Source organism: Mobula hypostoma, chromosome 1 (assembly GCF_963921235.1).
Source record: "Mobula hypostoma chromosome 1, sMobHyp1.1, whole genome shotgun sequence".
NCBI lineage: Eukaryota > Metazoa > Chordata > Chondrichthyes > Myliobatiformes > Myliobatidae > Mobula > Mobula hypostoma.
In genome coordinates, this window is record NC_086097.1 from 96,637,964 (window position 1) to 96,652,044 (window position 14,081).

The window sequence follows — 14,081 nt, forward strand, 5'->3', positions numbered from 1 at the left end:
TCTTAATGCACTGAAAGGCACAATTAACATACCTGCACCACACCATTGTGCAGGGGACTATTTATTTTGAAAATTGTGGTACAGTAATAATTGCACCCTAACATTCAACCATACTATTGGAATGTGATGTTTAGTTCATTAACAAAGCCTAGTCTCTGACCAGTCTTACATTGATTTTATTTGCCAGTGGCTCACTAGAGAGAAGGACAATTGGTACTGTGACTCAGTACCTTGCTCTCTGACATGGACAGCAAAAAAATACAAAAGTTTCCACACCTACTCACAAGCCACAGTGGGAATGTAGTAAGTGATGGAGTGTGGGAGAGGAACAGATTATGCTGATGCCTTTAATTCCTTAAATACAATGTAAGTAATAACCAATGCATTTCAAAATAATTACTTGAGACATTTTCAAATGTGATAACGAGAGTTGTGTTTTTGCTTTTCTACTGACCTTCACTGTCCAATTTCACATTGGAATAATGGCACTTAAGTGATTGTCTAATAAATGATTTACCTACCTGTGTCGTCCATCCTTTTGTCATTTGATCTAAGCATCTACAAATCAGATCTACAAGCCCAATTCAAATTTCATATAAAAGGGGGCAAAATAATGACATGCTTAAATAAAGCTCATACTAATTTCCATAGAGGCGCAAAGATGAAGTCAATAGTGATGTGAAAACTGTTTGCCAAGGTCAGGTTTGTGTCATGTTTGATCTTACTGGTACACCAGTTGGAAGTTATTGTAGAGTAGAGTCAGTAACAGCAGTTTCTCTTTGTCACTCATGTTGGAAAATATGGATGGCTTTAAGTAGATAAGAGTTTAGACAACGCCTGCTCCACCAGTAACCAAGTCAATAACATCATAATTTGTCTACTTTCCTATCTGATCCCGATATCCAGCTATTTCCTTCGTGTCTTGATCCAGCCCTTGGAAATAGGATTCCTAGGTTTTACATTACAACTGATGTTTAAAGAAATTTCACCTCATCGCAGTCCTGTGGGGATCACACATATAGCCAGCAGCTTTACTTCATTAGGAGATGGAGGAGATTTGGGCCGTTACCAAAGACTCTTGCACATTTCTACAGGTACATGGTGGCGAGCATTCTGACTGGTGGCATCACAGCCTGGTGTGGAGCCTCTGATGACCAGGATCTCAAGAAGCTGCAGTGGGTTGAATAGTCAGCCAGCTCCATCATGGGTACAATTCACCCCAGCATCGAAGACCCTCACCATTTCAGACATGCCCCCTTCATATTACTACAGCCAGGGAGGAGGTATGGGAGTCTGAGGACCAATGTTCAATGGTCTAAGAACAGCTTCTTCCTCTCTGTGATCAGATTTTTGAATGAGCCTCAAACACCATCTCATTATTCATCCTTTGCACTATTTATTTTTACAACTTGTAGTAATTTTTGTACTGCTACTGCAAAACAACAATCTCACGAGATGCCAGTGATAATGAACCAGATTCTGATTCTGAAATAGTGAAAGCTTTATCCTGTCACCGGTTCTGGATACTCAAGATGAAGACAACTTCTTGGTGTCCATTTTGTCAATTCCTCTCAGAATTTTTTACCTCCCAATGAGATCACTTCCCCTTCTTCTGTACTCCAGTCAATAGTGGCCATCTTACTCAGTCTCCTTACCTCTAGAATCAGCCCACACTGCACAGATTCAAGTACATCTTCAGAAATAGAGACACAACTAATACTGTTCCATACAAGATCTCACTAAAACCCTGAAATCTCTCAAAACTTGTGCTCCAATCCCCTTGTTTCACAGAATGTGAAGGAATTAATATTGAAAATGTCATTTGAAATATATGATGATCTATAGCTGGTAGCCATAATACCATTTTGATGGTCAATATGCAGTATCTATTATCTGTGGTGTCAGTGAATGTATTGAGTACATTACTACTGAGACCATTACTTCCGTAACACTAAATATGCTTTTGTGGAAGTTGCTTTGGATTTCCAGCATCTGCAGACTTTCTCGTGTTTGTGCTTTTTCACTTATTGCCTTTTAAATTTAAAATTTCTTGGTTGGCTTAAAACCACATGGGTAGCAATCAGGGAGGTTAAACAAGGGCAATTTGCTGCGGAGGGGTTAGATCTGAGCGCAATAATTGTGCACGAGAAATCAGAGGCCTACAATCTCCTCCGAACACTGTCTAGCTGCACACATGATCTTTTCCCCCTAACATTAACACATGCTAAGTCAAGACCAAAGAAAAAAAAAGAGCAGTTTATTCCAGCATGGTGAAAATAAAAAGTGCAAATACAGTCCCACGACATGTTCAGTCATCATCTTTCTGAAGCTCTTCAATGAGACGCTGTCTTTCTGCTGCCTGTCGCATCCGCATCATCACAAGACTCTCGTAATCCCGTTCTGTCCGCGCAGTGTTCTGGGTAAAAGAAAAATATTGTCAGTACCAAGAGTATAATCACTATTAGTATGGTGCTATTCTGCCAATTTAGTTTAGTTGCATTCAGTGCTAACAATATGGTGCTCTCTATTTTGGAGAAACCAAGAGATTAGGTGATTACAGAGTGCCACTTTTAATTTGTAAGGATGACTTTAAACTTCCAATTGCTTCTCACATTAATACTCTGCTTTCGTCTTTTAAACAGTTTCAACAAACCTGTCGTAAGGCTGAGGAACAATATTTTGTCTTCCAGCTAAGCATTTGCTTGCCTTCAGGACATAATACTGAATGCAACAATTTCAGATCAGACCTGGCCAGTTTAACACAAGGTTATCAACCTGTAACATTAACACTTTTTTTTCTCCCCTCTGCCGATGTTTGCCACATGACCTGCTGCGCAACAAGTCCTACTTCAACACACACAAAATACTGCAGGAACTCAGCAGGTCAGGCAGCATCCATAGAAATAAATAAACAGTTGACATTTCAGGCCAAGGCACTTCTTCAGGACTCGGCCCGAAATGTCGACTGTTCATTTGCTTAAATGGGCCTGACTTGCTGAGTTTCTCCAGCATTTTGTGTGTGTTGCTTTGGATTTCCAGTATCTGCATAATTTCTTGTATTTATGAAGTCCTACTTCAGTAAGTTAATCTTATATTTTTTCAGTTGCCAACTTAATCTTGTTATTGATCCTTAATTGTAAAAAGAGGATCACAAAATAGAATTCTTTCTCACTTGATTAATTTCCTTTCATTTCTCTTTTGTCCCTCCACTATCACCCCCGATCTCTCCCTCTACGTTCAGTCCTCAGCTTCATTCCTCTGTGCCCTCATTTCAGTGAATTCCAAGCCCAACATGACAATGAGCTCTTCTTCTGCCATCTTTGAGGCCCATCCCGTTCACTGCATGGGTTGAGGTCTCTGGCAAAACATTTTCCTCATCTCCGGAATTTCCAACTGGACCCCTCCCTCTGGTTGCCTACCCCCTCTGTACTTACACATGGCATCAAAAGTTATCTACACTAACCCACTTCCCTGTGAACTAACAGCACTTTACTCAATTAATCAACACGGAGATCAAAGCTGCTGATGGAGGTGACACTTGTTTAGCGAGGTGACTTATACCTCAGCTCAGACACCTCCTCTTTCCCCTTTTGGACCACGATCACACCACAGGACACCGGTCTACCACAGTCACTGACTTCATTTGGTGATGAGATCTGGCCTCCAAAGTCCCCAACAACACACCACCCAATTCTACCTGTCTTCTGGTAAATACATTTTTTCACCTGGTTTGTCCTATACAGCTTGATTATTCCCATCTTGACTCTACCCATAGCCTCTTCTTCCATCACTGTGGCAGGTCTCCCAACAACCACACCCCCCACCAACAATATTCCACCGTTCCAGCTTTTCATCATGGAGGTATAAGCCTTCTACAGAACAATCCCACACCAGGATGGCCTTAGGGTCATTTGCTTCTTCCTTGAGCGGAGGACCAAGAGGTGCCCATCACCACAACCCTCCTTTACCTGACTGAACCTAATCCTACATTAAGTAGCAACTTCAACTACCAATAAAAATAGCAAGAAACTGCTGGAGGAAATCAGTGGGTCAGGAAGCATTTGTAGAGAGAAATACACAGTTGATGTTTCTGGTTGAGACCCTTCAGCAGGACTGGATTCTGTCCTCTTGCCCTGTTGAATATCTATATTCTTTGTAAAAGGTTAAAATATAGAAATCTGTAAAAAGCTCCATGCAGTAAATTGGGGATCAGAACAATTTCAATTTAGGTCCTTACTTTGGGCCCATTACAAAATAAACAACCATACTTAGATCTACGCACGGCAGCTAAATGGACTGACTAACGTTCTGCAGTGATGTATTTTCCAACTGGTATAAACCAAAATATTAGATCCTTGCATATTTACTAAACAGTGTTGTTTCTAAGCTGCTCTAGTCAAATACATGATAATAATCTTCACATCAAGCTGATTCACAAAGTACCTTCATTAACAGCATTCTAATTAGATAATACTGTTTATTTACAACCACGTAAGTATATTACATTTAACACCAGATGTGCTTGATATCTGTCCTGTCAGATATGACCAATAGTAATTACCTTGACCACTCTGAATAATGTTTTCTCTGATATACAACAGTTAAAATAATAATAAACACCGCTCTATCAAACCATCCATGAGCTGAAGTGACCCAGCTGGTGGCGTAGTGGCATCAGTGCCGGACTTCGGGATGAAAGGTCCTGAGTTCAAATCCAGTCAGCTCCTTTGCATCAATTCCATCCGTGCTGGGTTACAAGCTGGTGATCTCTTTGGAAACTCACCCGGCAGAAGGCAATGGCAATACAAGATATTAAGGGGAATAGATAGAATGGATAGGTATACACGATATTATGAAGTATAGATAGAGTGGACAGCCAGAGCCTCTTCCCCAGGGCACCACTGCTCAATACAAAAGGACATGGCTTTAAGGTAAGGGGTGGGAAGTTCAAGGGGGATATTAGAGGAAGGTGTTTTACTCAGAGAGTGGTTGGTGCGTGGAGTGCACTGCCTGAGTCAGCGGTGGAGGCAGATACACTAGTGAAATTTAAGAGACTACTAGACAGGTATATGGAGTGTGACGAGAATACACATAGATAAGATGTTAGCTGTCCTGTGTGATCAGCAGTGGGTCTGCCACCTGTCTTCAAGAGAGAGGTAAGGGACACAATGAAACAGCACCTGGAAATGTGTAGAGAGCTGTCTGGAGCGGCTCCCCCTTTGAACCCTGAACTGTTTGAAGTGATGGACAGGTGATACCCCAGCAGGGGGATAAAAAGGGGCCGGTTCGCTAAGGCAGGACACACACGCCACCCGAGGTAACGAGACTCTGGAAGCGGTGCGCCTCTCACGAGTCGGTGGGAAGTACCAGACAACGCACAGGGTGGAAAGGTACGATCAGCGGGAACCCGGTGTGTGTCCGCCCTTGCCTGGGTGCCGGGTTCACTGCAGAGGATCGACCGCATCTGGAGGAGGGGTCACAGTCGGTGACCTCAGGTGACATCACCAAGGACCCGCCCAAAAGTTGCTTGTGAGCAATTATCGTCGGTCTGTGAGTGAAGCCGTTCTGAATGATCAGTTGTTCCTGTTCTATCTCTCTCTTCCCCCACGTTGTCCATCCATGGCAACGATTACTGCGAACTGAACTAAATTGGACTGAACTCTTGGGTCACTTTGAAATTTGATCATTTACCCCTAGACAATGATAGAGCTTGATTGATGCTGTTATCTTAATTCTGTGCACATGTGTGTTTATCATTGCTGAACTGTTGCATCTATTATCCTTTCGATTACTGTGTTGCTTGTTTCTTTAATAAAACTTTCTTAGTTCTAGTAATCCAGACTCCAACTGAGTGATCCATTTCTGCTGGTTTGGCAACCCAGTTACGGGGTACGTAACATAAGTGGGGTTCTTGTCCGCGATTTTGAATGCCCGAAAGAAAGAAAAGACAAACAGCAGAAATGGAGGCTGAGGAATTTATAAAGGCGCCGACCTTGGAGGCATTAGAGGATGCCAGGAAATCGGAATAGATAGCTGTGGCCAAACGGTTGAATCTTGCTAAGGTGAAGTCGACAATGAGGAGAGAGGAGATACACAGAGCTATTGTAGAGCACTATGTATCTAAAGGTGTGTTTCCCCAAGGTGAGCTGGGGGTGGTGTCTATTGAAAAACCTGCTGGAGACGCGGTACAGGTACAGCTTGAAAAACTGAGACTCGAGCACGAGTTCCGGGTACGGCAGTTAGAACACGAAGAGAAGGAGAGAGAGTTAGAAAGGCAAGAAAGAGAAAGACAGTTGGAGAGAGAAGAGAAAGAGAGGGACAGACAGTTGGAGAGAGAGGAGAAACAGAGGGAAAGGGAATTTGAGCTGGAGAAGTTAAAGATAAGGGCCGAGCAGGGGCTCGTGCCGAACCAAGGTGGAGGGTTCCGGGCGACCCAGGAGGTTAGGCTGGTTCCCCCATCTGACGATACCGACGTGGATCGGTACTTTCTCCACTTCGAAAAAGTGGCTATAAGTCAGGAATGGCCGAGGGATAAGTGGGCTGTGTTACTTCAGAGTGTACTGAAAGGGAAAGCCCAAGAAGCTTACTCCGCTTTGTCCGCGGAAGATGCCCAGAGGTATGAGGTGGTGAAAGAGGCCATCCTCAGGATTTATGAGTTGGTCCTGGAGGCATACCGGCAGAGGTTCCGGAATGCGAGGAAGCAGTGGGACCGCACGTATTTGGAGTTTGCCCGTGAGAAGCAGACAGATTGTGAGCGTTGGTGCGCCTCGAAGGGGGTAGAGGGGGATTATGACAGACTGCTACAGCTGATCCTGATTGAGCAGTTTAAGGGTTGTGTCCCTGAGGGTATGAGACCCTACCTCGATGAGAAAGAGGCAGCCACGTTAGCCGCAACTGCTAAGTTAGCGGATGAGTATGCGTTGACGCATAAAATGAAGTTTGCCCCGAGTAAAGGCTATCAGAAGGGTAGTCAGGACGGCGGGGAGAGTCCGCCGGAAAAGTCAGAAAGTAAGCCGGGGACGAGTGAAAAGGATAAGGTAGACCGGGAGCAGTCTGGTAGGAAGTCTCCTGGGGTCATCTGTTATAATTGTGGGAAAGCCGGACACTTTGCGTCCAGGTGCTTTGCCCCAAAGAAGGAGACGGGAAAAGGAAGAACAGCGATTTTGATGGCTGTATCGATCTGTTAAGCGAACCGCTAGGGAAGGACAGGTCTGGAAAAAGTCCAGGAAGGGCGCGAGAGGTTTATCTCGGCCGGATTGGTGTCAGTGAAGGAGGGGTTAAAACCAGTTCCAGTGCGGATCTGGAGAGACACGGGAACGTGTCAGTCACTAATACTGAAGAGTGTATTAGAGTTTAGCTCAGAGACCCAGACCGGGAAGGTAGAGGTCAAAGGTGTTGGGGAAGGGACAGAGTCAGTCCCTTTGCACCAGATACACCTACAAAGCAACCTGGTCTCTGGACTAGTCACGATCGGGGTGAGGTCCGAGTTAACGATGAAAGACGTGGAAGTCTTGCTCGGAAATGACCTCGCGGGAGGAATTGTGTTCCCCGCCGTGAGGCTGACAAGTCAGCCTGCCAGCATGGAGGCCCCGCCCGTGGACTCGCAGGTTTATCCCGTTTGCGCAGTAACTCGGCGGATGGCGAGAAAAGCTGCAGAGGCCGACATAAAGTTAGCTGAAACGTTTCTGCCCACCCTGTACGGGGGGGGGAAATAGAAAGTGAAAAGACGGAACGAAATGAAACAAGAGGCAGTGAGGGAGCTGGGACAGATGTAGCAGTAGCCAGGAAAGAATTTGTGCAGACGCAGGAGCGAGACGAGGGGCTGATGATTTCGGCAGAGACAGCTCTCTCTGACACAGCTTTAACAAGGGAACTAGTAGGCTATTGTGTGGAGGACGAATTGCTACGGGAAAAAGGGAAATCAAGTACAGTACCCGCAGATGAGGAGTGGGGGGTGGTGCAAAAGAGTTATGGGGATGAGGTTCTTAACATGGCCCACGAGGTACCCCCCGGTGGACATTTTGCGGTGCTGGAGGAAACAGTTGGTGGAATCATGAAAGAGGTTTACTGGCTGCCCAGGGGGAAGAATGTTATTGATCATGACCGATGCGAACTGAGACGGTCACCGGCTTTTGATACGCTAACAAACCTAGTCGGTGTTAGCATGGAAATCAATGAAGCTCGGGGCCCCCTGATAAGAGGAAGAAACCATTTTGAAAAGATTAGTATGGGATCGATCAGATGGGAGAAGGCTATTGTTTTGGCCAGGTCTACTGATAAGGTCTCTCCCTTAATTCCCGAACAAAGCGAATCTTTAGAAGAAGTAATTAAACGACTCGCACCCGTGTGTTTGATTGTCCCGAGGCAATGCAAAGAACTGGGACGTTGGGTGATGTCTGTTACAATAGGCCAGCCTAGCAAACAACATCCATATATAATGAGTAATTCAGTGACTAAAGGGCTGATGAACACAGAGGTGTGTATTGGCAATTTAATACGGCTGTCTGAAGCCAGCTTGATAGTGAACCTTGAAAAAAATGAATTCGGCCACACGAGGGTCACTTACCTGGGAATTGTGGTGACACAGGGGCAGCTGGCAGCGATGCAAACTACAGTGCAGGCTATCGCTGACCTCCCAACATCGACAGACAAGAGGGCCCTCAGAAGGCTCTTGGAGATGGTGGGGTACTGTAGGAAGTTTTGCAATAACTCTGCGGTCAATATCCCTCCCCCCTCCTACTAAGCCCTTGCGAGAGAAAACTGAGTCGGAATGGGACGACCCTTGTTATTGTGGTCCGGGACAAAACCAAATGAGAGGTTACATTGATCGAAATTCATCAGTGTTTTTGGCCACTATGAAGTTTGCTGAGTTAGAGCCTGGTCTAAGGGATTATTAATAACACATGTAAAAGGAACAGAAAATGCGATGACTGTCTGTCAAGGTGTTGACAACTTCAAACTCGCTGTGTTAGCCAAATAGCTGATAAAGATGTATATTTGTGCGTGTATCAAATAATGTATTCATGTTTGTAATTTTTACCTCCCGGTAAAAATCCTTAAAAGGGGCGGAGGGGGGAAGTGTGACGAGAATACACATAGATAAGATGTTAGCTGTCCTGTGTGATCAGCAGTGGGTCTGCCACCTGTCTTCAAGAGAGAGATAAGGGACACAATGAAACAGCACCTGGGGATGTGTAGAGAGCTGTCTGGAGCGGCTCCCCCTTTGAACCCTGAACTGTTTGAAGTGATGGACAGGCGATACCCCAGCAGGGGGATAAAAAGGGACAGGTTCGCTAAGGCAGGACACACACGCCACCCGAGGTAACGAGACCCTGGAAGCGGTGCGCCTCTCACGAGTCAGTGGGAGTACCGGACAACGCACAGGGTGGAAAGGTACGATCAGCGGGAACCCGGTGTGTGTCCGCCCTTGCCTGGGTGCCGGGTTCACTGCAGAGGATCGACCGCATCTGGAGGAGGGGTCACAGTCGGTGACCTCAGGTGACATCACCAAGGACCTGCCCAAAAGTTGCTTGCGAGCAATCTCGCCGGTCTGTGAGTGAAGCCGTTTCTGAATGATCAGTCGTTCCCGTTCTCTCTCTCTCTCTCCCCCCACGTTGTCCATCGCCATGGCAACGATTACTGCGAACTGAACTAAATTGGACTGAACTCTTGGGTCACTTTGAAATTTGGTCATTTACCCCTAGACAACGATAGAGCTTGATTGATGCTGTTATCTTAATTCTGTGCACATGTGTGTTTATCATTGCTGAACTGTTGCATCTATTATCCTTTCGATTACTGTGTTGCTTGTTTCTTTAATAAAACTTTCTTAGTTCTAGTAATCCAGACTCCAACTGAGTGATCCATTTCTGCTGGTTTGGCAACCCAGTTACGGGGTACGTAACAGGAGGAATTTAAGGTGGGGGTTATATGGGAGGCAGGGTTTGAGAGTCGGCACAACACTGTGGGCCGAAGGGCCTGTACTGTGCTGTACTATTCTATGTTCTATAAACTACTGCTGTAACTTGCCTCGTACGCGGTTCCCCACTACGTCAGAGAGGTGTGGAGGGAAATCGTCCGCTAACTGGAGAAACTCCGGATATAACGTACCTTTCCCTTTTTATCGTATCATTTTAGGAGCATCATTGTTCTCTCTAAGCTGCGCCACATAGTAACTGGAAAGCTCCAATGCACGTGGCTTTTGTTGCTGTGCAGCTGGGATTTTCTTTTATATAATGTTGATATACTTTTCAAATGATGCGACTATAAATTTGAAATCTATGTTAATATAATTGTGAAGTACCTCGTAATTAATTAGGTGTTTGTGGTCATAATTCATATTTTCCAAATGATAAATGTAGCACAAACTTTTCTTCGAAAAATTTTAGAGCTTCATTGCATGAACATTGTTAGTGTTTTAAGTTACAACATTGTTACAAAATTGTAACAATAAACACAGAATACAAGTCAGTGGCTCATTGTTAATAAATGCCAGCCCACTAAGTTTAAAAATATGACGATTTTCCTTATACTGTATTTCATTATACCCTTTATTAATAAATAAAATCAAAAGTATGTGTTTTTTCAATTTCCATTCTAAATATTCATATTATACACATCACAAAAGAGAACTTTTAAAATGTTGCACAATTTTCAGCCCGTGTAAAAATTTTCTGCTGAGAGCAATGGTTGGTTGGTCCGTGCAGTTGTTAAAGAAAAATTAGAGGGAATGTTGAAGAGTATAGAGCATCAAAAACATAGGGGCTAACCTGCTAAATTACTTATGCAATTCTATATACTTGGGCTAAACCATAGCTCCAGTCAGTGCTCAGAAATGACTTGACAATGCAGTAAAACTATGCTAATAATTTGTAAACAACAGGAATTCTGCAGATGCTGGAAATTCAAGCAACACACATCAAAGTTGCTGGTGAACGCAGCAGGCCAGGCAGCATCTCTAGGAAGAGGTGCAGTCGACATTTCAGGCCGAGACCCTTCGTCAGGACTAACTGAAGGAAGAGTGAGTAAGGGATTTGAAAATTGGAGGGGGAGGGGGAGATCCAAAATGATAGGAGAAGACAGGAGGGGGAGGGATGGAGCCAAGAGCTGGACAGGTGATAGGCAAAAGGGATACGAGAGAATTATGGGACAGGAGGTCCAGGAAGAAAGACAGGGCGGGGGGGGGGCCCAGAGGATGGGCAAGGGGTATATTCAGAGGGACAGAGGGAGAAAAAGGAGAGTGAGAGAAAGAATGTGTGCATAAAAATGAGTAACAGATGGGGTACGAGGGGGAGGTGGGGCATTAGCGGAAGTTAGAGAAGTCGATGTTCATGCCATCAGGTTGGAAGCTACCCAGACGGAATATAAGGTGTTGTTCCTCCAACTTGAGTGTGGCTTCATCTTTACAGTAGAGGAGGCCGTGGATAGACATGTCAGAATGGGAATGGGATGTGGAATTAAAATGTGTGGCCACTGGGAGATCCTGCTTTCTCTGGCGGACAGAGCGTAGGTGTTCAGCAAAGTGGTCTCCAAGTCTGCGTCGGGTCTCGCCAATATATAAAAGGCCACATCGGGAGCACCGGACGCAGTATATCACCCCAGCCGACTCACAGGTGAAGTGTTGCCTCACCTGGAAGGACTGTTTGGGGCCCTGAATGGTGGTAAGGGAGGAAGTGTAAGGGCATGTGTAGCACTTGTTCCGCTTACACGGATAAGTGCCAGGAGGGACATCAGTGGGGAGGGATGGGGGGGGGACGAATGGACAAGGGAGTTGCGTAGGGAGCGATCCCTGCGGAATGCAGGGGGGGGCGGGGGGAGGGAAAGATGTGCTTAGTGGTGAATCCCGTTGGAGGTGGCGGAAGTTACGGAGAATAATATGTTGGACCCAGAGGCTGGTGGGGTGGTAGGAGAGGACCAGGGGAACCCTATTCCTAGTGGGGTGGCAGGAGGATGGAGTGAGAGCAGATGTATGTGAAATGGGGGAGATGCGTTTAAGAGCAGAGTTGATAGTGGAGGAAGGGAAGCCCCTTTCTTTAAAAAAAGAAGACATCTCCCTCGTCCTAGAATGATAAGCCTCATCCTGAGAGCAGATGCGGCGGAGACGGAGGAATTGCGAGAAGGGGATGGCGTTTTTGCAAGAGACAGGGTGAGAAGTGTCTAGATAGCTGTGAGAGTCAGTAGGCTTATAGTAGACATCAGTGGATAAGCTATCTCCAGAGACAGAGACAGAAAGATCGAGAAAGGGGAGGGAGGTGTCGGAAATGGACCAGGTAAACTTGAGGGCAGGGTGAAAGTTGGAGGCAAAGTTAATAAAGTCAACGAGCTCTGCATGCGTGCAGGAAGCAGCGCCAATGCAGTCGCTGAAGTAGCGAAGGAAAAGTGGGGGACAGATACCAGAATAGGCACGGAACATAGATTGTTCCACAAACCCAACAAAAAGGCAGGCATAGCTAGGACCCATACGGGTGCCCATAGCTACACCTTTAGTTTGGAGGAAGTGGGAGGAGCCAAAGGAGAAATTATTAAGAGTAAGGGCTAATTCCGCTAGACGGAGCAGAGTGGTGGTAGAGGGGAACTGATTAGGTCTGAAATCCAAAAAGAAGCGGAGAGCTTTGAGACCTTCCTGATGCGGGACGGAAGTATATAGGGACTGGACATCCATGGTGAAAATAAAGCGGTGGGGGCCAGGGAACTTAAAATCATCGAGAAGTTTAAGAGCGTGAGAAGTGTCACGAACATAGGTAGGAAGGGATTGAACAAGGGGGGATAAAACAGTGTCGAGGTATGCAGAAACGAGTTCGGTGGGGCAGGAGCAAGCTGAGACAATACGTCTGCCAGGACAGGCAGGTTTGTGGATCTTGGGTAGGAGGTAGAAACGGGAAGTGCGAGGTGTGGGAACTATAAGGTTGGTAGCAGTGGATGGGAGATCCCCTGAGTGGATAAAGTCGGTGATGGTGTGGGAGACAATGGCCTGGTGCTCCTTAGTGGGGTCACGATCGAGGGGTAAATAAGAGGAGGTATCCGCGAGTTGTCGCTATGCCTCGGCAAGGTAGAGGTCAATGCGCCAGACTACAACAGCACCCCCCTTATCGGCGGGTTTAATAATAAGGTTAGGATTAGTGCGGAGGGAGTGGAGAGCAGAGCGTTCTGAAGGAGTGAGGTTGGGATGGGGACAAGGTGCGGTGAAGTCGAGACGGTTGATGTCCCGTCGGCAGTTAGCGATAAAGAGATCCAGAGCAGGCAGAAGACCAGAGCGGGGTGTCCATGAAGAAGAGGAGGGTTGAAGACGGGAGAAGGGGTCATCGGTGGGGGTGGAAGAGTCCTTGCCGAAGAAGCAGGCTCGGAGACGGCGGAAGAAGAGTTCCGCATCATGGCGAATGCGGAACTCACTGAGGTGTGGGCGAAGGGGGACAAAGGTGAGGCCCTTACTGAGGACAGAGCGCTCTGCCTCAGACAGTTGAAGGTCGGAGGGGATGGTAAAGACCCGGCACGGATGAGAGCTGGGATCAGAGGGGGGAGGAGGCAGGCTGGGGCTGTCAATGGAGAGTGGAGGGTTGGGGTGAGAGAAAGATGGAGCCTCTGAGGACCCAGGAGCTGATGATGGGATCTGAAGGAGATGGGATTGCAGAGTATTGGTGGGGGAAGGGGAGACGGGAGTCACAACAGCAGCACATAAAGACCCGGCCTGGAGTTCAAGGCTGGAGTCGCAGTTGATGGTTGCGCAATCACTTTGAATGTGTCCATGCTCGTTGCTGGAGTCCGGGTTTTGAATATGCCCTGAGGTGTTGGAGCCGGCGAGATCAATGGCAGAGGCAATCTGAGGTTCATGCCTGCTAGTTTCATGGCCAGCAGGCTCTGGAGTCCGTAGATGTAGGATCTTGCGATCTTTGCCTAACATGACAATTTGTACTAATAATTTGTATTGATTTTAATCCATGCCCCTAACTATCATGGTTCAGCTAATCAATTGTATCTTTAGGAATGAAAGCAAAGGGGAAGGTTTCAGTTGAAGAGACACATTAAATGCTGATAGTGGATTTTTTTTGAAGATGTAACTGGTAGACAAAATTAAAGAGAACCTG

The 14,081-nt window shown here is 46.2% G+C and overlaps 1 protein-coding gene across 2 annotated transcripts in view; it reads right to left on the bottom strand.

The window, feature by feature from the left end:
- Window positions 1-2,280: 2,280 nt before the first annotated feature.
- dnajc17 (DnaJ (Hsp40) homolog, subfamily C, member 17) overlaps window positions 2,281-14,081 on the bottom strand; it is a 130,796-nt gene continuing 118,995 nt past the window's right edge. For both annotated transcript variants that reach the window (XM_063053125.1, XM_063053119.1), the window contains one exon: window positions 2,281-2,416. In XM_063053125.1, coding sequence (XP_062909195.1) covers window positions 2,309-2,416 — 108 coding nt within the window. In that variant the 3' untranslated portion in view covers window positions 2,281-2,308. The remainder of the gene's footprint in view (window positions 2,417-14,081) is intronic.